The sequence below is a fragment of the Sminthopsis crassicaudata genome, chromosome 1 (assembly GCF_048593235.1).
Source record: "Sminthopsis crassicaudata isolate SCR6 chromosome 1, ASM4859323v1, whole genome shotgun sequence".
Taxonomy (NCBI): domain Eukaryota; kingdom Metazoa; phylum Chordata; class Mammalia; order Dasyuromorphia; family Dasyuridae; genus Sminthopsis; species Sminthopsis crassicaudata.
In genome coordinates, this window is record NC_133617.1 from 115,780,931 (window position 1) to 115,801,351 (window position 20,421).

The window sequence follows — 20,421 nt, forward strand, 5'->3', positions numbered from 1 at the left end:
GGTTTCTTGAGGGGGGAGAGGGCTTCTGGAGGCAGCCTTGGCTTTAGCTCCTGTCAGAATGTCTCCCTCTAGCTCCTCTGAATCCAAAGTCATCAGCCATCACAAAGGTAGATGTGGGAATGAATCAAACTCTGCCTCCAAGAGTGTGGGTTTCCCAAAAGTCAATCCTAGTTGTGAATCTCCCAGAAGTCCATGAGCAGGCTTTTCCTTTAGACTAGTGAATCTGCTCTTGTTGAGGTGTCGCCAGCCAGCACCACAGTAGAATCTCGAAATGACCCCTCCTTCCTGAATCCTGTCTCCTTATATCCTCCCAGAGAATGGGCTTGTGGGTACTCCCTGGGCTTGTGGGTACTCCCTGGGCTTGTGGGTGCTCCTTAAGGAACCAATGTAAACTCCTTTAAAGGTTTGAAAATCTTTAAATGTGTGAACTCTGAACTAGAGAATTGTTAAGTACCATGCTAAATTAGACAACCGAGTTAGCACCTAGTAATAATCCTAACATTTGACTATGATGGTTATGTGCTTCTTTGTATTCCCTTCTGTGTTTGTAATAGGTTCCCTGGCTCTTGATCCTTTTGAGAAGCAGCCAGGAGCCTGTATGTTGTTTCTGTTCCAAAAGAAGTCTCCTTACACTTAAATACTTTGTGGCTCCTCTCAATTCTCTGAGCATTGAGACATGAAATCTATATTTTATTCTCTGAAACTTTGACATCAGCCACAGAATGTCTTTCCTTTACTCTCATGACCATCCCTCTCTATTGGTGCTTTTTTATCTCTACGTCAGAACCCTTATGTTCAGCTACATAAATGGTCATCAGTAGCTTGGAATTTTAGAGTCCTTAATTCTACAGCTTAGATTTGAAATCAGGGTGTGGAGAGAAGCCACTGCACTTCTTGGAAGGGAAAACTCATAGGATCATAGATTTAGAGGTGGATTGTACCTGAGAGGCCACTGAGCCCAACTCTTCCATTTTACAGATGAAGAAACCAAGTCCCAGAGAAGTTAAGTAACTTCCTATTTAAAGTCATGCAGTAGGTAACGAAATGGTATTTGAACCCAGATCTTTTTATTTTTTAAAATCAGAACACTTTTCATCACACTACATTATAGTTCCCATCAAACATTAGAATTAGGAAACTATTTTCCTATAAGAGCACTGCTATACACAGGAGGCAGGTTCTATATTATTTTTAGTATAACACTTCTACATCTATATTGTGTTTTTATTACTGTCTGGGTAACCAAAACACCATATTCGATATTGTTTTAATAGAGAATATTGTTCCAGTTTGCAACCAAATGACTTACAATGACCTTTTGCACATAACCTATTTTTAAGGTAAGGAATTGTCTGTGTTTATTTTGCTTCCTTCAGCTGACTATATGCCTATCTTGAAGGTTTTTTCCTGTGTTTCCAGAAATATGTAGCTCATGAAGGAGAAAAATTATTCATTAAAATGCTAAGAAACATGACTTTCTTACAACATTATTCTTAGTGGGAACTTAAATGTATTCTCATGGATCCTTACAATGACTCTGCAAGATAGGATATCATGCATTATTGCTGCTTTTAACTGAGGGAGATGTAACCTAGCATAGAGGACAAAGTACTGAGTGTAGAGTCAGCAAGACCTAGAGGAGGCAAATCATTTAATATACCTGTTTCCTAAATAACCTCTTGGGATTTATATAATTCTTAAATAGGGATTACAATCTGCATAGAAGAGCAAGTGAGCATACCCAAAGTTCTTCATATTGATCAAATTATAAAGGAGACCAGGAAGAACGGATGTTTCAAAATCAAATACAGAAGCTCTAAAACTGGCATAACCCTGCTCTCCCAATAATCCACATGACACAGAAGGTGAAACTCTCTCTTTTTTCTGTTTCTCTCTATCTTTTTGTTTCGCTATTTTTGTCTTTTTGTGTCTATATCTTTGTGTCTATCAATATCTGCTTCTCTCATTATCAGTGTATCTGTCTCTATCTCTCTGTCTCTGTGTATTTTTTTCCCCTTTTTGAACTGTTCTTAAAATATCACTCAATACAGAAACTTCAAGTAAGGAAGCTACTTTTACTTATATAGAACCACATTTACTCTAAAATGTAGTCTTAGAAAGATGTCCATAGAATTAAAGACTCATCGTAATATAACCTCTACATTTTTGGGGGGGTTCAAGGCAATTAGGGTTAATTGACTTATCTAGGGTGTCAAGTATCTAAGGCTGGATTTGAATCTAGATCCTCCTGACTCCAGAGCCAATTTTCTATCCACTGTGCAACCTAGCTGCCCCATAACCTCTACATTTTAAAGAACATTAAGGTCTGAAGATACTAAATTGTCAAGTGACATGATATTTGTAAAGGTCTGTAAATTTTAAAGCCCTATCTAAATTTTCGCTATTGTTATAATAATATAATAATGGCTTAAAATCATATATCACTTTTTATTAATCAAACATTTATTAAAATTTTAGCTTAATTTAAGCATAAAACAAAGAAAAAACAAAGAATGCCTGCCATCAAGAAGCTTATATTCATTCTAATGTAAAACAATTTGATAGAACATAATACAATATAAATACAGAGTAGAAGGAAGGCAATATAAAAGGGTAAAATAATTGGAGGAGAGGCAAGGAAAGGCTTCCTGAAAAAATATTTAACTTTGAAATGAAACAGATAATGATTTCTAGAGAAGATCTGACATCTTAACATATTTTTCCTTAAGCTCTATCCAACTGGATTTTCATTTCCTGAGTGATAGCTAACTGATAGCAGATAAGGTAGTCCCAAAGATTTTTACAAAAGTTAATAATATTAATGCCTTAAATTTATAATTTACAAGTCTTTCACTGTCTCATTTTAAAGCAGTCAGTAGGGCAGAAATTTTTATCTTCATTTTAAATGAGGCAATTGGACACTAATGTGTGACATAGGTATCCATGACCAAGAAGAACAGGGTCTGGAGCTGTGATTTGGTTCATTTTCATTGATTTAGAAAATTATTTTTTGTGTGTGAATACTGTATCTACATTCCCTTTTTCAAATTTTACTTTATTAAAAAAAACAGAATCAGAAAAGGAGAAAAGAAATACAAAATAAAACAAAACAAAAGAAAACATTATCATTTGCCCAGAAAAACTTCAGGTAGGATTCAAAATATATAACAGCAAATTAAGAATATAAATATTATACTATTATTATAGAAGAAATTATATTCAGGAATGTTTTTTCTCTATGTCTTTATAAATTGTTCTTTTGTTCTCTTCTTTGTACCTTATTGACTTTTTTCCCCCTTTCATTTCCCACCACCACCCCCAAGCAAGATATAGTTAAGAAAAAAAATAATATATGTACGTATGTAGACACACTAACACATCTTTCCTATTCCTACTGACTTTGCTTTAATTCTGCTTCTTAACTTGCTTTGCTATTATTTAACTTTTCCCTACCCATAAATCCCTCCCTTATTTTCTTCCCATATCCTTTGCTTTCCCCTTCCTTCATCCCTACCCCCTTATTTCTTTATAGATTTTCAAGAATGTCATATCCTTCATTATATATAGCGATAGATAGATATAGATATAGTGTTGCCTATTAAAACCATTCCTGATGTAAATAGGTTTTCAGAATTACAAGCCCTCCTCCCCAATAATGCCCCTGTGTCTATTCTTCTTCTGCATCTCATTTGTATAAGACAATTAGAATTGTTTAATTTAATGCTGCCAATCTTTCTTTTGTGTTAACCTCTTGATGATATGAATCTTAAACATATAATGTACATTTCCCATGTTTAAAAAAAATAAAACATTTGTCCATGTTGAGTTCTATAGGACATTCTTAAACGAGAAAACACTACTACTACTCTTGAGATGCTCTCTCTCTTTGATTTTGTGTTTCCCTTCTCCCATTAATAAGGTCTTTCCAGAATCATCATTTTGAAGAAGGGGCCAGGCTAGCCATCCTTCTGTAGGTACCTTCTATCACCACTGTTATGTAGTTTTTTCTCCTCCCTCCCATTTAAAACATAAACATCAGCATTACACCTTTCATTTGTTTTCACACTTTTTTTCTATGTATTAGTCAGTTATGTGGATGTTTTTCCCTCTTTAAAAAAAATTGCATTATAGGATGGCTCTTTAAGAGGGAGTTGGGTTAATTAGAATATGTATGATAATCTAAGTAACAAAAATAAAAACTTTTTAAAAAATGAATATTAATTCCTTGAAGGTTGGACTGATATTTTTGTTTGTATGTTTTTCTTTTTTTTCTTCACCCAGGCTCAGTAGAGTGTCTAATATATAGTTTATGCCTAATATATGCCACTGATTTGTTGAATTTTCTAAACAGTATTACTACAAAGCTGTATTAGGTACTGAGAAGTTGATTGATTTGCCTAATGCCACACAGCCAGTATGTGTCAGAAATGGTACTTGACCCCAGATTAACTTGGATTTAAGGCTTCCAAGGCTCTGTATCCAGTAAACCACACTACCTCCCAATGCTAGACAATAATAAAATATCAGCTCACATTTATGTAGCATAAATATCTTTGAATAGCTTATTCCTCACAATCATTCTGATAAGTAAGATGTAAGCACTATCACTTTTTTATATTTAATTTAAACTTAAGAAATAAAAATAATCACTTTTATAACATAATGCAATAGAAAACAAAAAGCAACTGCAAATCTATTATGTGCAATTTGTTATTCTTTTAAAAATATAAAGTTACCATATAGCTTTCTTTCCCCTCTTTTTCTTTTCCTCTTCCTCCCATTTTCAAAATATTACAGATAAAGAAAATGAGGAGCTAAGAGGTAAAGGGGTCTATTCTTAATCTTTCATCTGGAATGTGTTACACATAGGATTCAATCCTATTTATTTTGACTTAGACCTGTGTCCAGTGCTTGTCCCATTACACCATGTTACCTCTCAAGACATTTTGTTTATATTCCATTCTCCCTTACTTATAGCAATTCTTCTCTCTCCCATTTCCTCTCTTTGCTTTTTCTTCCTACTCTTTTTTTTTTCTCCTTTCTCCCTTGGTTAACTTAGTTCTGCCAACTATACTTATAAGCATTATACCCATGAACATTATTTAGGTTTATGAACCCTACATAGAATAATTTGTCTTCTGAATAAAAACAACAGGATAGTTTCTTATCAAGGGATTGCTTATTTTATGGGATTTGAAGAAGGTTTGGTTCTTTTTAGCTTTAAAGCTTAGGGGAAAGGGCAAAATCACAGAATATTAGAACTGGAGAGAACCTTAAGATCATTTAAAACAGGGATTCTGTTATTTTTGGGGGGTGTATGTCATGGAGCTGTTTGGCACTCTGACAAAGCCTATGATTTTCTTCTTAAAATATTGTTTTTAAATAATAAAAGGAAATGCTAAATTTCAATTAGAGAATAGTGATAATTAAGATGTTTATGAACCCTGATGTCCACAGACTTCAGGTTAAGAATCCTGAGAAATTCCATTTAAAATAATTGTAAATATATAAAATATTTGGGTGTCTACCTGCCAAATAATCCCAGGAACTATATGAACACAATTACAAAACACTTCACCAAAATAATTTCAGATCTAATAATTGGAAAAAATAAATTGCTTATGGGTAGACTGAGCTAATATAATAAAAAATTATAAGTATAATTAAATTAATTTACTTATCCACTCAGTAAGTGTCATACTAATCAAAACTACCAAAATTATTTTTTAGAATTAGAAAAAATATTAACAAAATTCATCTGGATATTATAATAGTTCTTAGCATGAATACGTTGGCATTCTGATATACTTTTGTATCTTATAGATACCAAATGTAATTGTGTTCGACTTTATCTTTGATATTTCCCCCTCTTTGCTTTACTTAGAGATAGCCTGCTTCAGCTCACCAAAAGAAGCTACCTTCATATCCTGCTCTATGTAGAGTGACCTAGAAAGACTCTGTAGCCGTTATAACAAAGGATTTCTCCAAGGCTAACAGGATATGTGCAAACCATGGTGCTGATACTATTCAGTATTGGCTAAAACTGATGAAGCTACTCAAGAAGCCCATTTAGAAGTTTGAACTATTCCAATTGTGACCTTTTATTTTAGTTTGATATTAAATGCCATATTGGTGCCATGCTTGTATACCAATCTTCTGGTCTCCAGTAGAGGCAATGTGGCATATTGGATAGAGTGTTGGACCTGGGGTCAGGAAGACCAGTGTTTGAATCCTATTGCTGATTTTAACTATCTGAGTTACCATTAGTAAGTCATGAAATTTCTATGAACTTCAGTTTTATCATCTATAAAATGAGATGTTACACTAAAATTCCTTAAAATAACCTATCAGTTTTATGCCTCTGATCTTATGAGCATTATGATGGCTATTTTGAATAGTTTCTTATTAATTTGCCTCCTGGAAGTTCATCTGACATCAAAAAGTCAGATCCCCATGATAATTCTCAACTCTCTAGCACTCTTGAAAATCTATTAATGTTGTATGGATTTTCCCCAAGGAAGTACTAAAACTCTTGTTCTTGTCCTTGATTCTTGTTGGATATCCAAAATATCATAACCTTTTGTACACTTCCCGATTGTATTTTAAAATGCAATTAGAAGCACTCCGAAATTCCTAGAGTACAAGAAACAACATACTTGACCTTATCACAACCTACAACTATTTTCTGGAGATGATAGTCATACCAGAGTAGAAGGTATCCTGACTGACCTAGCCCTTAATTACAAATAATCATTTTTTGCAAGTAAGTTATCTTTGAGACATAACAAGGATGTAGAATCTTTATTTTTCTTGGACTGGACTTTTATGTTTCTGCTAATGTGAAATTTTAGGTTTCAAATAAGAAATGCAACGTCAGTTAAGTCATCCAGGTATTATTAAACTTGAGTCTATGAATATTAGGAAACAAATTTTTATTGTGTGCATGTAGTATCTTCTCATCTCTATAAAGAGTAAAATATGTCAATATAAGAAGAAATTTTCAAGAACTTTTTCACAACAGTAGAACACTGAAAACCAAGCATGTGGTACAGAGAACAAAAAGAATGTTTATGGGTTGGAACATCCTGTAAGATGTGGGAAGTAGTGTCATAATTTTGGCAGAATGTGCCAGAGAACCATCCGGTTGGGTTTCTATTCTCACAGAGACAGAGAATTTCCAGAAGCAGAATTTTATAAGCATAATTATTAAGAATGAAAGATGGATAAAAACTCATGCTTCCCCTAAGGGTTACAGAATAAGACAGAGATAACAGTGTTAATTTAGTATGCAACCTAAGTTACAGCAACATAAAGAAACCCCTCCAAAAAGAAATAAACCTGGGTAAAAACAGTCTTCTTCTCTCTTTCCTTTCACCCTTACCCTCTCATATTTGAAGTTATGTACTTCATAAAAAAGAAAAGGATGAGAAATATGTTACTTGTTGTTTTAAAATCAGATCATGGCAAAGCTATGTATAAGGTGAGATTAATAAGACTTTGCTTAAGTGGTCATAGATGTAGAACTAAAGAAATTCTTGGAGGCCATCAAGTCCAAACTTGTCATTGAATGCATGAAGAAACCAAGCAAAATGATTTGGCCCAAATTCCATAACTAATAAGTATCTGAGATCAGATTTGAAAACAAATCTTCTTGACTCCAAGTTGAGTATAGCATCTAATATTCTATTCTACCTTTCCCTAGGAAATAGTATTGTACAATGGGAAGAGGTCAGGCTTTCAAATCAGAGAATCTGAATTAAATCCTTACTCTAAGGCATAACATTTGTAAAATTTGGGCCATTTAATCTCCCTGGGTTTTAACTTCTTCATCTGCAAAATGAGAGATTGGTCTCAAAGGCCCCTGAAGTCCCTTTCATTTCTCAATTTTTGACTCTATGACCACTTCCTCTTGGTAGAACCTCTGCCACACACATGGCCTTGACAAGAATAGACTCCAAATTAAAGTCTCTCTAGGTGGAAACTTATTATGGCTACCTCCTATGGGCTCTGTGTAGTAGTAATCATTTGGATTTCATGAAACTGTCCTGTTTTTTGCCTATCTATCCATTTTAAATCCTTCACCGTTCTGAACCATGTGAGTGGTATCCATGGATCTGACTTGGAAAGTACTTATTTGGAGAGATTCTTGATTAGTTTATTTTTTTCTCCCTCTGCAATGCCATATACCAGGGGACTAAGAAGGAGGAATAAGGAAAAAAAAATCAAGCTGTTTTTCCAAATGAACTTTCTTTGGTCCTAAATATAGGCAGGATAAAAGTGGCAAGGTTTATAACAAAGAAGTATTTCCCAGGGGTATCCCTCTCTTGAAAGCCTTTCTGTTGAAGGAAGTGTGTGTGTATGTGTGTGTGTATGTGTGTGTGTGTGTGTGTGTGTGTGTGTGTGTGTGTGTGTGTATGTGGTGTATTGGGGGAAAGGGGACTGAAGAATCTTTTTTCTTCTTCTTCTCATATTGTTCCTCCCAAATGTTGGTGATTGCTTCTGTGGGAAAATTCATTGAGAGTTCAAGACAACCAACTTAGTATGACCCTTTGGAATAAAATCTATTTTTAAACTGGGAACTGCCTGTATTCCTTTTTAATTTCACTGCATACGGGAAATTGAATTTTAAAAAGACAAGCTAAATTTGTTTTTATCATTATGTGGTAATTGCTGTTTTGTGATTTGAAAGAAAACCTTATTGTAATAGGCAATTGTTAGAAACTTTCTTTTCATTTTACAAATACTTTAAGGTATTTAAATGTGGTAGCATTAAGTAGAAATTCCTTTATTAAACAAATTAAAATTATGCTGATGTTTATATCAGAGCAATTATACAGAAACCACTCTAAAGAAATCTGCATTATTTCGATGAAATATCAATGAAATATTGGCTAATGTACCAACTGTTTGCTAGACATATCTACACCTCATGGAAATGCCTCAAGCTCAACATATCAAAAATGTAATATGTTACAATTTTATCCTCCCTATTCTTCCCCTCTTCCCAATCCTTGAGTAATTCTGTTGAAAATACCACCATTCTTCTAGTCATTCAAGTTTGCAACTTTGAAGTCATCCTTAACTCTTCCTTCTTCATTATTTCCCATCTCACTATCCAATGGTCAGGTATCAATTATATATAACATCTCCCAAATCCATCCCCTTTTCTCCAATCACACGCTACTCTTTAACTTTATTCTCTCTTGCCTCATCATTGCAATAGCCTTGTCATTGGTCTGTTATATCTATTTTCTTTTCTCATGTGCCCAAAGTACAAGATCTGAATATATCACTTCAAAAATCAACAGTAATACTTTAGCTAGGCAGCATAGAGAATGGAGTGCTGAACTAGAATAAATGCAACTTAAGTTTAATTCAGATATATGTATATATATTTGCCCAGGATCATATAGATAATATGCACATATCTATATGATCCTGGGCAAATCACTTAACCTTGATTTGTCCCAATTTTCTCAACCACAAATTGGAAATTAGAAATAGTAATAGCACCCACATCAAAGGATTAATGTAAAGATCAAATAAGATAATATTTGTAAATTATTTAGCTCAATGCTTGGCATGTGATAAGTGCTATACAAATGCTTATCCCCTTCCTTTCCCCTTCAATAGGTTCTCAGGTTACTCAAAACCTTCTACAATATGGTTCCACCTCCTCTTTTAGTGTTTTCTAATTATTCCTATTCAAACTCTCTTTTTCTCAATAGCAAAATTGTTTTCATTCATTGTAATATAAATTAGGCTACCAATTACTTGCTGGTAACTCTATCAGAGTGATAGCAGCTAAGTTTTCTTAGTGCATTGTTTATTTAGCTCTTCTTAATTTATGTTTTTCATTCATTCATACCCAGAACAGTGCCTTATATATCATAAGCATGTAATAAATGTTTGCTGAATTGAATGTTGTTGATGAAAATTCCCAAGGAGTCTAGGTAGAGAAAGAAACAGAGAGATCCAATATTTTCATAGAACTGGTGACAGGACTATATTATATTTGCTTGTATTAACTGTCAAGACCAATATGAATCATGAGCTTTGTTGAAGTTTAAATCTGGACATATAAAGTTATAAAACTTGCTATGACAAAGGAGAAACAGTGGCTACAGTGCATCAACCCTTGGATTTAGCATTATAGTGAAAGAGTGAAATTATTTTGCATCCCTCCATCCCCAATAGTCCATTTACTAATATTTCCCTGCATTGTTCAATAAATTTTGCTTAGGACCAGTATAAAGCTCAGAGAATAAAATCTTCACCAAATTGAAGAACTGATTATATAATAATAATAATAGTCTATACATTGCACTATAAAGTTTGCAAAGTATCCCTTATCTCAGTAGAGTCTCACAACAGACCTAGGAAAGGCCATGAATAAAGAAGAGTTCTAATTGAAATACCAACATGATACGAATAGTCTTTGAGTCATTAAGAGCCTCAATGCCAAGATAGAGGAATAAATTTGAATCTCCCCTTGTCAGAGCTCCATTCATGGTAGTACTAGATATCTTTGAGATGGTGCAGGTCTCTAGGAGATGTAAGGCTATTTCTTTCTTTAATTTTTTTTTATTAGAGCTTTTTATTTTCAAAACACATGCATGGATAATTTTTCAATATTGACCCTTGTAATACCTTGTGTTCCAAATTTCCTCTCTTTTCTCCTACCCCCTCCCCTAGATGACAAGTAATCCAATATATATTAAATATGTTAAAATATGTTAAATCCTATTATGCATACATATTTATATAATTATTTTGCTACACAAGAAAAATCAGATCAAAAAGGGAAAAAATGAGAAAGAAAATAAAATGCAAGCAAACAACAAAAAGAATGAAAATGTTATGTTATGATCCACCTTCAGTTCCCACTGTTTTCTCTTTGGGTATAGGTGGCTCTCTTCATCACAAGATCATTGAAACTGGCCTGAATCATCTCATTGTTGAAAAGAGCCACCTCCATCATAATTGATCATAATGTAATCTTGCTGTTGCCATGGATGTAAAATGATCTCTTGGTTCTGCTCATTTCACTTACCATTAATTTATGTAAGTCTTTCCAGGCCTCTCTGAAATCATTCTACTGATCATTTCTTATAGAACAATAATATTTCAAAATATTAATATATTATAACTTATTTAGTATAAGGCTATTTCTTGACTCTATTTTGCTTAACCCTGTGTCTTGACTCTCTGGAGCATGATGTGAGTCTTTCTTTCCTGTGTCCTTTAATGAAAAAATAAAACTGTTTCATATTTTAAGCCTTGTGCATCTTAGTGCTCATAAAGTAAACTAAGGATCATCTTTACTGGAAAGTAAGGCATTGAGTTTCCCAATTTCTACTTAGGTAGATTCAATGAGTTATAGAAAGTCAAGATTTTGAAAGTTTATCTAAGTCCTCCATGTTAGGTGGTTACCTCTAAATTGGATTTATTGTGGTTTAGTCATTTTAGTTGTGTCTAATTCTTTGTGACCCTATTTGTGGTTTTTCTTGGAAAAGATTAAACTAGAGTGGTTTTTCCCATCTCCTTCTTCATCTCCTTTCACAGATCAGAAACTAAGGCAAATAAGATTAAGTGATTGGCCCAGGGGCACACAGCAAGTAAATGTTTGAGGCCAGATTTATATCCAGGAAGATGGGTTTTTTTAATTTGAGACCCAGCACACTACCCATGGTGCCCCCTAGCAGCCACAAAACAAAACCATGGTGCTACAAAAATTATTCTTAAATTAAAACAAGATCTGCATCTCTGCAATAGCTATATATTGCTCCAAATTATAATCTGTAAGAACAAATCTGATCCCTCTTTCATATGCAATCTTTCACATTTTAAGTGAAACTGGCTCTGGATTTGGAATCATAACACTTTAGTTTACATTCTCCACCAGATATTTATTATCTGAGTGAGTCTGAGCAGGTCACTTGACTTCTTTAGGAATTAGCTTCCTTATCTTGTAAAATGAGGGAGTTGGATGAGATAGATAATATAGCCTTTAGAAGTCTCTATCAGCTCTTCATTTGTGCTTCTATAAATGAATTGCTTTCCCAAATAAAAATAAAATAATCTCTTCTTCTCCAGTTTCTCCAATTAGCTCTTATATGAAATGTGTCCTGAATCATTTTACCATTTCTTCTTTTCTGAATGCATATCTATGGCCTTCTTAAAATATGGTATCCAGAACCAAATACAATTGTCTAGATACTCTCTGAACATGATCAAACATCATAAGCCTGGAAGCAGGATGACTCTTGAAAAAGTTTCATGGAAAAAAATCCTGTATAGACAGAGATGGGTGCAGAGGAAGGGACTAGAGACCATTCTGAACACAATGAAGGGAACTGAGCAAAAGAGATGAATGAAAAAGGTAGAGAAAGGATTGTTTAATTTGTTTGACTCTCGCCTCAACAAGCTATGATTTGCATGTGAGTTATTTATTGCCATATGTTATATAAGCCAGAGATCCAGCAACAGTATTGACATTTTTCAAATAAGTATACTGAGAATGACACTCTTTAAATATTATACCCAAAGTTACATGGCTATAAGTAGTGATAAGACTTGAACATAAGCTTTGAATATAAACCTAGATTCTCATCCCCTTTACTACATTATGCTAAATATCTAAACAAGCTATGCACAAGTAGAGAAGTTGAAAAGAAAATATAGAACTCTTAGGTGAATCAGCATTTGGAGCAATGATCAGCACTAACGCACTCAGCACTTTGCAGATGAAATCAAATGGACTATCTACACTAAGTCCAGCACCAATAAGAAAGCTCCTGGGAGTTGAGAACAAATGACTAAGGAGGAGCAAACTGAACAAATCATAAAAATACAGCAGGATAAAACTTCTATGGGCAAAGTAATGAAGTGGGGGGGGGGGAAGAAACAGAGAAAAAAGGGAGAGATTCAGACAGAGAAAGAGAAAGAAACAGAGGCAGAGAGAGATGAAAGACAGAGACAGAAACAGGCGAGAGATAAATTGAGACAGAAAGACAGAGACAGAGAGATAGGGAGAAGCGACAATGTGGCAGAGACAGAGAGAGCATTCAGACATAGAAACCAAGAGATAGAGAGGGACAAACACAAGAGACACAAGCAGATAAAGATAGAAACAGATCAAAGAAACAGAGAGTGAAGATTATAAGTCATCCATTCATGTTACTCAAGGGCAACTTCATACTATAGCTTCTAAGAACAGAAGGAAAACATGGGACACAATACAGTATCATTAATTCTAATAGCCAATGAGTATTTTTGAGCCCCAAACCTCATTTGTTCCAGCCAGTTATCCCTTGCACAAAATGCATGGCTTCTTTGCAGTGTCCCCACAATATGGAAAATTATGTAAAATTTTTTGGCCCTTCCTATGTAGGTAGAAAAGAAATCTAAATGTTTGGTTTTTTCTTTTTCTTTTATAGGCTGTTTATAGGAGTACCTTATTGTAAAATGTGGGTTAAACCTTTGTGTGTCATCTGCCACTTTTTCAAAAATACCCCCAATTCCCATTTAATTTCTCATGACAACTTACAATATAACAAAACTGTGAAGGGGAAAGTTGAGAATTAGAGGTGATAACACGTTTGTTTGCTTGTTTTTTGTTTTTGTTTGTTTTTTTGCCTGAGTGTATGTGTGTGTATGTATATGTATATATATACATATATATATACATATACATACACACACACATATATACACACACATATATATACACACACACGTGTATGTGTATAAGCAGTTGTGTCGTTTCAGCTATGACCACTAGAGGTCAGACTTACATACCAATTGTTAGTAAATAAATACCCAGGGGATAAAAGGCTTCATTTCTCCCACTAAGCAGGGAGTGAGTAGCTTCAGACTTTGGTTCACACAATGAGACAAAGATAAAACAATAGAGAATGGCACAGACTTAAGTTTCTCACGAGTGATAAGAATTTTCTTCGTATTACGAATAATAGATAGTTCAGTGGGATGAAGATTGGAGTTTGAATCAAAAGTCTCTACTACTTGCCACCTGAGCAAGTTACCTAATCTCTTGATGTTTTTCATCTATATAATGAAGGTTTAGACCATACGACCTCTAAGGCTCCTTCCACCCTATAAAAATGGATCGAAGTGGGTAGGAAGGTGGGGAGGAAGGAAGAGAATCTAGAGCACAAAGTTTCCAAAAACAAATGTAAAAAACTGTTTTACATATAATTGGGGAAAATCAAATATTGAAGAAAAAAAAAATGGTCCCAAGTGCCTTTGGTCTTCTTCCAATTCTACAATACCAGAGGAAGGAAAAAACAATTTGGTAACATTTTATTTAGCTGAATGTTTCTCAAAATGGTTGTAGATACATAATTAGGACCCATATTGATCTACAATCTATTTTCCTTATAGCAGTCCTGTGAGATGGGTGGGTTTTTATCCCTATTTTAAATATGAGAGAACTAAGATTCAAACAAAGAGTGTTGGATCTGAACTCAGAGGACTTGGATTCAAATACCTAATTCTGCTATTCATCATCTGGGTGATCTCTAAGCCTCGGTTCTCCCATCTGTAAAATGAAAGACTTGGACTAGTTAATTCTGAAAGTTCCTTTTAGTTCTTAAATCTATAATCCTAATTTTTTTTTTGAAGTTAAATGACTTGCTCAGTGTTGCACAGTATGTGGTAGAGCCAAACTGAAAGCTACTGATAAATGTGACAGAGACAATTAGCAATATAGTAAGAGGGAGTTATTTTTAATCTCAGGAAAAAACTGTATTAAGCAATTGCTTGAAGCTAAAAGACATTTAGGTTGCTTATCAAACAGCTATAGAAATGTCATAGTGGAAATTAGAGAGAGAAAATAACAAGGTAACGAGGATATCATTATTGATGTTTAGAAGAGAAGGCAAAAATGTTTAGTCATTTGGTTAGAGTATGAATTAAAAACCCTCTAAGCAAGTTAAATGAAAGTTTATAATCAGAGCTCAAACTCAAATATAAAATGAATAAGTCAACTAAAATCTTGGGCTCTATCCTAGAGATGGTAAATTCTGATTTTCTTGAAGGCCTTTCAAATAGACCCTGAACAACTGTTGGGTGTGTTATAGGAGGAATTCCTTTCATATATGAGTTGGACTAAATGGTTACTGATGTACTCTTCCTCCCTCTTTCTCCTCCTCCTTCTCCTTTTCCTCCTCTTCCTTTTCCCCTTTCCCCTCCTCCTCCTCCTCTTTCTCTTCCTCTTCCTCCTTGTCCTCTTTTTCTTTCTTATCCCTCCCTCTTTTTTCCTCTTCTCCTCCTCCTTTCACATTTTTCATTATTATTATCATTGTTGTCATTTTTATATTCCACCCCCTACTTACTTTTTTTTTTTTTTCCTTTTGGTCCTTATCCTTTACCTTTTCTTCCCTCTTCCTTCTCCTTCATCTAACTGTATCTTTATTTCTCCTAGGTCTAATCCTAGCCCTAATCCCATTACTGATTATTGTGTGACTTTTGAGCTAGTCTATTTACAATATGGGCTGGTTCTCCTCTTCTTAAATAGCCTTTTCTACATGTTTACCATATTGGTGCTCTACAATGCAGACACCTTATTCATTTAGCCCTCTGTATCTCATAATAGACCATCCTCAAGCCTCTCTTGTAATATGAATCACAGGTATATGATACCATTCCTGTCTGTGTTCTTTTTTTTCTCAATACTGTGCTGCTGGATGTTAATAATTCTCACTCCCTCTCTGCTAATAGATGTTAATCCCCACTATCACAGGATATGCTCACAACTCCATCCATCACAATAGCAAAGTGCTGTCCTCTGGTCAGAAACATGGATAGAACCTGAGTACAGAATGAAGGCTCTCTCTGGGAAAATTACTGTCATTTGTCCTTGCCCTGTTCTCTGAAGTTTATGATCTGGCCTAAGCAGGCCTATGGTTCTGGGTAGGAGAGAGTACAAGGATGCTGGTGTAGGCTTCTGAGGAATGGCTATTTTTTTTTCAAATAAATTGTCTCCTCAAAGACCAGAATACATAAATACATAAAGTTTTGGGGTTTTTGTTTTTGTTTTTGTTTTTAGAATTGACTATTGTTTCAACATTAAAATATAATTTCCAACCTTTCTTTTTACTTAAAAAATATAAAATGATTCCAACATTTTTCTTTGGAGAGGTAGATGAGGGTAGGAGAAAAGAAAGTTTCAGGGTCTGATTCCCCTGATCCACATAACATTAGCACATCAATTAATAAACATTTATTAAGTATTAAATCTACAGACATTGTACTATCTTGGAATCATAACTCTAGAACTAGAAGAAACTAGAACTAGAAGAACTTTAGGTACCATCCAGTCTAGCACCCTCCATCAATACTCTGTTTTACAGATAAGTCCCAGAAAAATTAAATGATCTATGTGAGGTAGTAAATAGCCAAGGTCAGATCTGAAGCTGGGTCATCTGCACTTTGATTGTGATCATGCAAAAGACTATCAGCAGCAGCATATATTCTCCATGTACTCGCAAGCCCATGGACTATATTTTCAGATGCCAATATTTACTAGGAGCTCTTTCCAAAATCACATTTACCTTATTTCTAATTAGCTCAGGGAGTGAAAATGGATCTTCTATTTCTGTCCAAAGTAAGAATCATTGACTGCCCCCAGCACAGGAAGAAAATACACGAACTAAAATCAAGTCACTAAATCTTCATAGGGAGAGATATGCTTCCTAAACTCATTTCCCTGCAGATATGCTGGAATCTCAAGAAAAAGAGCTGTTCCTACATTTGTGAGTCCCTGGTGTCCATAATCCCTAGTAATTCCCCTTCTTTCTTTTCAATTAAGCACGATGGGGTCATAAAACAGTGATGAAACGTTATTCTCTCCCCTCAATACTCTTCCATCCATGCTTTTGTCTTCTGAAAAAAATAGACTATAGATAGTACAGAAAATTTTCATCTGAGAAATGAAATAAATGGACCAAGCCAGATATAATATTGTCAGTTTATACACCAGCTTTTAAGAGTCAATTGTTACATATTTATACCTCAAAAACTGACCAATCCTACAAATCTGGGATTGGTATTTTGCTTTGTTGATTATCTAAATCTAAGAAAGTAATGGAGAAAATGTTAATTTGGATTAAATTTAGAAGTAGGTCATGTGTATGTAAAAGATTTTAAGGTTATTTATCAAACAGCCACAGAATTGTAATGTTGAAAATTAGAGGTAGGGAATAGAATATCATTATTGATATTTAGAAAGGTTGACAAAATGTTTAGTAATTCAATAAGATTATGGATTAGAAATTCTCTAACGTGGGTTAAATGTTGCTCAACAAGTAAATGTCTTTTACATATTTATATAACATTAAATTATTCATTTTAGAGAGCTACTTATTAAACATATATCCATATACTCTAGCCCAAGACCAAACACGATAGGAACAGAATTCGGTGTTAAAGATTCACTTACCACAAAGATAAATTAGTGTTTTACTGAAGTGATTTCAAAGCAGGTTCTCTTAAGGCTATTTTTTTTATTTATAATAATAATAATCTTCATGTTGACAGAAAAATCAGCCAAGGATAGGCATGAGAAGATATGTTTTATTTACTGGTCTGCCAATGATTTTAGTCACTCATCAGTCAACAAGCATTTATTAATTACTTTCTATGATCTAAGCTTTGTGTTAATCACTTGGAAACTAAAAAAATAAAAATAAAACAGTTTTTATCCTGAAGAAGCTCATATGTACACCCATATACACTCAAGTAATGGGGTGTAGGAGTAGGGTGAAGAGATTTGAGAAAAAAAGTCCCAGGTACTTTGGGTTAATTTATTTAAACCCTCTAAGTTTCTCCTTCAGAAAATAGTTATGACCTACTTATTTTGTGAGCTTAAAATACCATAATATGAATTTGCTAAGGGGCAAAAAAGCAAGATGTAATTTAGAAACAAGGTATTTTTATGTTGCAAGGGAGCAGATAAAGAAAATTGAAGACTAATACTAGTCTTAGAAGTGAATAAGTTATTCTATTATAAATGCACAAAAAATAAAAGACATAATGAAGAAAGTCACTAAATGCAGAGAAAGATTTGATAAATAACAGTATGTAAAGAATAATTTTACATATACAGACACACAAAAACACACACCTATAAAGAATCTAAAAGACCTGGATTCAAATCCTAGATCTGGTAAATAGGGACTTTATTTCTATAATCAAAGTCACTTAGCCTCCTTCTCTAGGCAATTCTGGTTTAAATTTTAAGTGGATAAAGAGGAATAAATCATATATCATTGGTGAAGAGAATTTCCACATAGGAAGTTTCTAAATACCTGAAAGAAATTACAGGTCTGTTTGCCTCCTTCACCTCCCCCACAAAATGTAAAAAGAAATCTATAAAATAAAAAAAAAAAAATAACTTTCAATAAGACTAATGTCCTTTGAATTTTCCTCTTCTTCCCATTTCAAAGGCCTTGTCCTCCCATTATTTTTCTGAGCAAAGTGATCCCATTTCTCAATGCTCTTTCTAAACTGATTCAGGTTCGTATGGAAACCTGGGGAAAATACCCTCTGAGCCTCCATTTAAAGTACAGTTTGGTAGTTCCTATAGGCAATCTAGCAAGAGTTTCAAATGGATCTTCAATTTCTAGTCCAAACTTTCTTTTGTGAACAGTTACCCTCCTATTATTCATTTATTCACCAAACAAACTCCTCAGCAGCCCTGAGGTCTCATTGTGTCTCTATGCATTTATTCTATGGTATCAAAGGTTAAAACTTGGATTGCAATCTGAGGAGGAAATTAATTCACTGATTAAAAAAAAAAACTGCAATTTAAGCAACACACATTTAAATATCTGACAAGCATGAGGAGATGTATTTCTGATAAAAAAAAAATCCCTTTTTCCCCATTTAAAATTTAAAACAGCTGCAATTTCTTCCACCCTATAGAGCCAAGGGAAACAGCATGAATTCTTAAGCAGGGAGCTGGGCTCTGCACTGCAGTGACCACTTCTAGAACAAAAGAATATGAGCCAGCACTGGGAAAACACCCACTTGTCGACTAGTTGCACAAGGCACAGCTGTACCTTGTTTCTATTGGAAATTGGGGTGGGGGTGGGAGAGTTTGCTCTGTCTTAGCTTTTAGGAACTTAGTCCTCTAAATGGTCTTCAAAATAGGGAATTATACTCATTCCCTAATAACCTTTCTGCCAAGAAACAAAAATAAACAACTATCACTACAGCAAACACCCACCCAATACACAAATTAATTAGAGCCCAGAAGCCTTTGTGCCCAAATACAATGATCTACAGAAACTATGAAAGATTTAATTTCCAATTTAAGAGGCTTTCACATAATTCCTTTGTTCAGCATTAGGTGATTGGAAGCAGCCCCTGGAGAGGAGATGTCCCAACTTCCATCCATAGCTCTTCTCAGCCCAGAACTCTCAGAAAGGGTTCCCAGCCTACCAGAAAGGTGAGATGTAAGTGGAAGTGTAAAAGAGGGCAATCAAGAAGGAAAATGTCCTTAATAAGGAAGTTTAACTTTCTTCCTGCATTGGCTTCTACTGAGGTAAGTGAAGAAGGTAAACTACCTGCCTAGCATTAAATGACCTGCATAAAGAAAGCAAAATGAACTCTGGTTTCCCAAAGCAGAAGGGAAGAAGGGGCTTGGGGAAAGACAAGAAAGAGAGGCATTAAGTTGGTTTGGGGTAAAAAGGGGAGGGCCTTTCTGGATTTACTGATTTTTTTTTTTTTCCTTTTTCTCTCCTCACCTTTTGGTCCAGGTAAAACCGTGTGTGTGGAGCAGACATCAGGAGGAGGGCGGCTGTCAACGTTGAGACAGAGGCTCTGAATTTGGAAAAAAAACAGCAGGAGGAGGGTGAGAGTATGCCTTCCCAGTCGAGTTCTCAAGTCATTCATCTCTGTGGTCCCTCAAGAAACAGTGTTCAGATGTTCCAAACAAACAGCTTTATTTTAAAAATAAAACCTTCTGCTTTCGGGAATAAAATGAAGTATTTGGAGCTCATATTCTCAAGGGACTTAAGCAAAAAGAGAAGCAAAAAACTGGGATATCCTGGATTGTTTACTTTCTAAGTTTTCCACAGAGATCATACATTGTCCAGAGTGTTTGTTTTAAAGTGACAACTGTTTATTGCAATCTATCTCAAAACTATTAGATAATAGCCCTGGTCAAAAGAAACATTTCAGGAAATTTAGGCCCTGGTTTCACTGTCTGTTAGGCACTGAGATCTCAGATACCAACATGTGAGTGTGAAAGGTTATTCTAGCAGTTATATTATCTTGTTTATGTTTAAGCAAACGAACTTGTATCTTTTAAAATAGTTTATGGATGTGTCACTGCTGAGAGTTTCTTCATGACAGAACACAGAATTTGTTTACTTTAACCACCAGTCATGATGCATT

General features: G+C 34.5%; 1 protein-coding gene across 1 annotated transcript in view; it reads right to left on the reverse strand.

Annotated features, from left to right (window-relative positions):
- COLEC10 (collectin subfamily member 10) overlaps window positions 1-20,049 on the reverse strand; it is a 50,769-nt gene extending 30,720 nt beyond the window's left edge. The window contains exon 1 of the mRNA XM_074266558.1: window positions 19,770-20,049. Within this exon, the coding sequence (XP_074122659.1) occupies window positions 19,770-19,917 (148 nt within the window). The 5' untranslated portion in view covers window positions 19,918-20,049. The remainder of the gene's footprint in view (window positions 1-19,769) is intronic.
- Window positions 20,050-20,421: the final 372 nt, after the last annotated feature.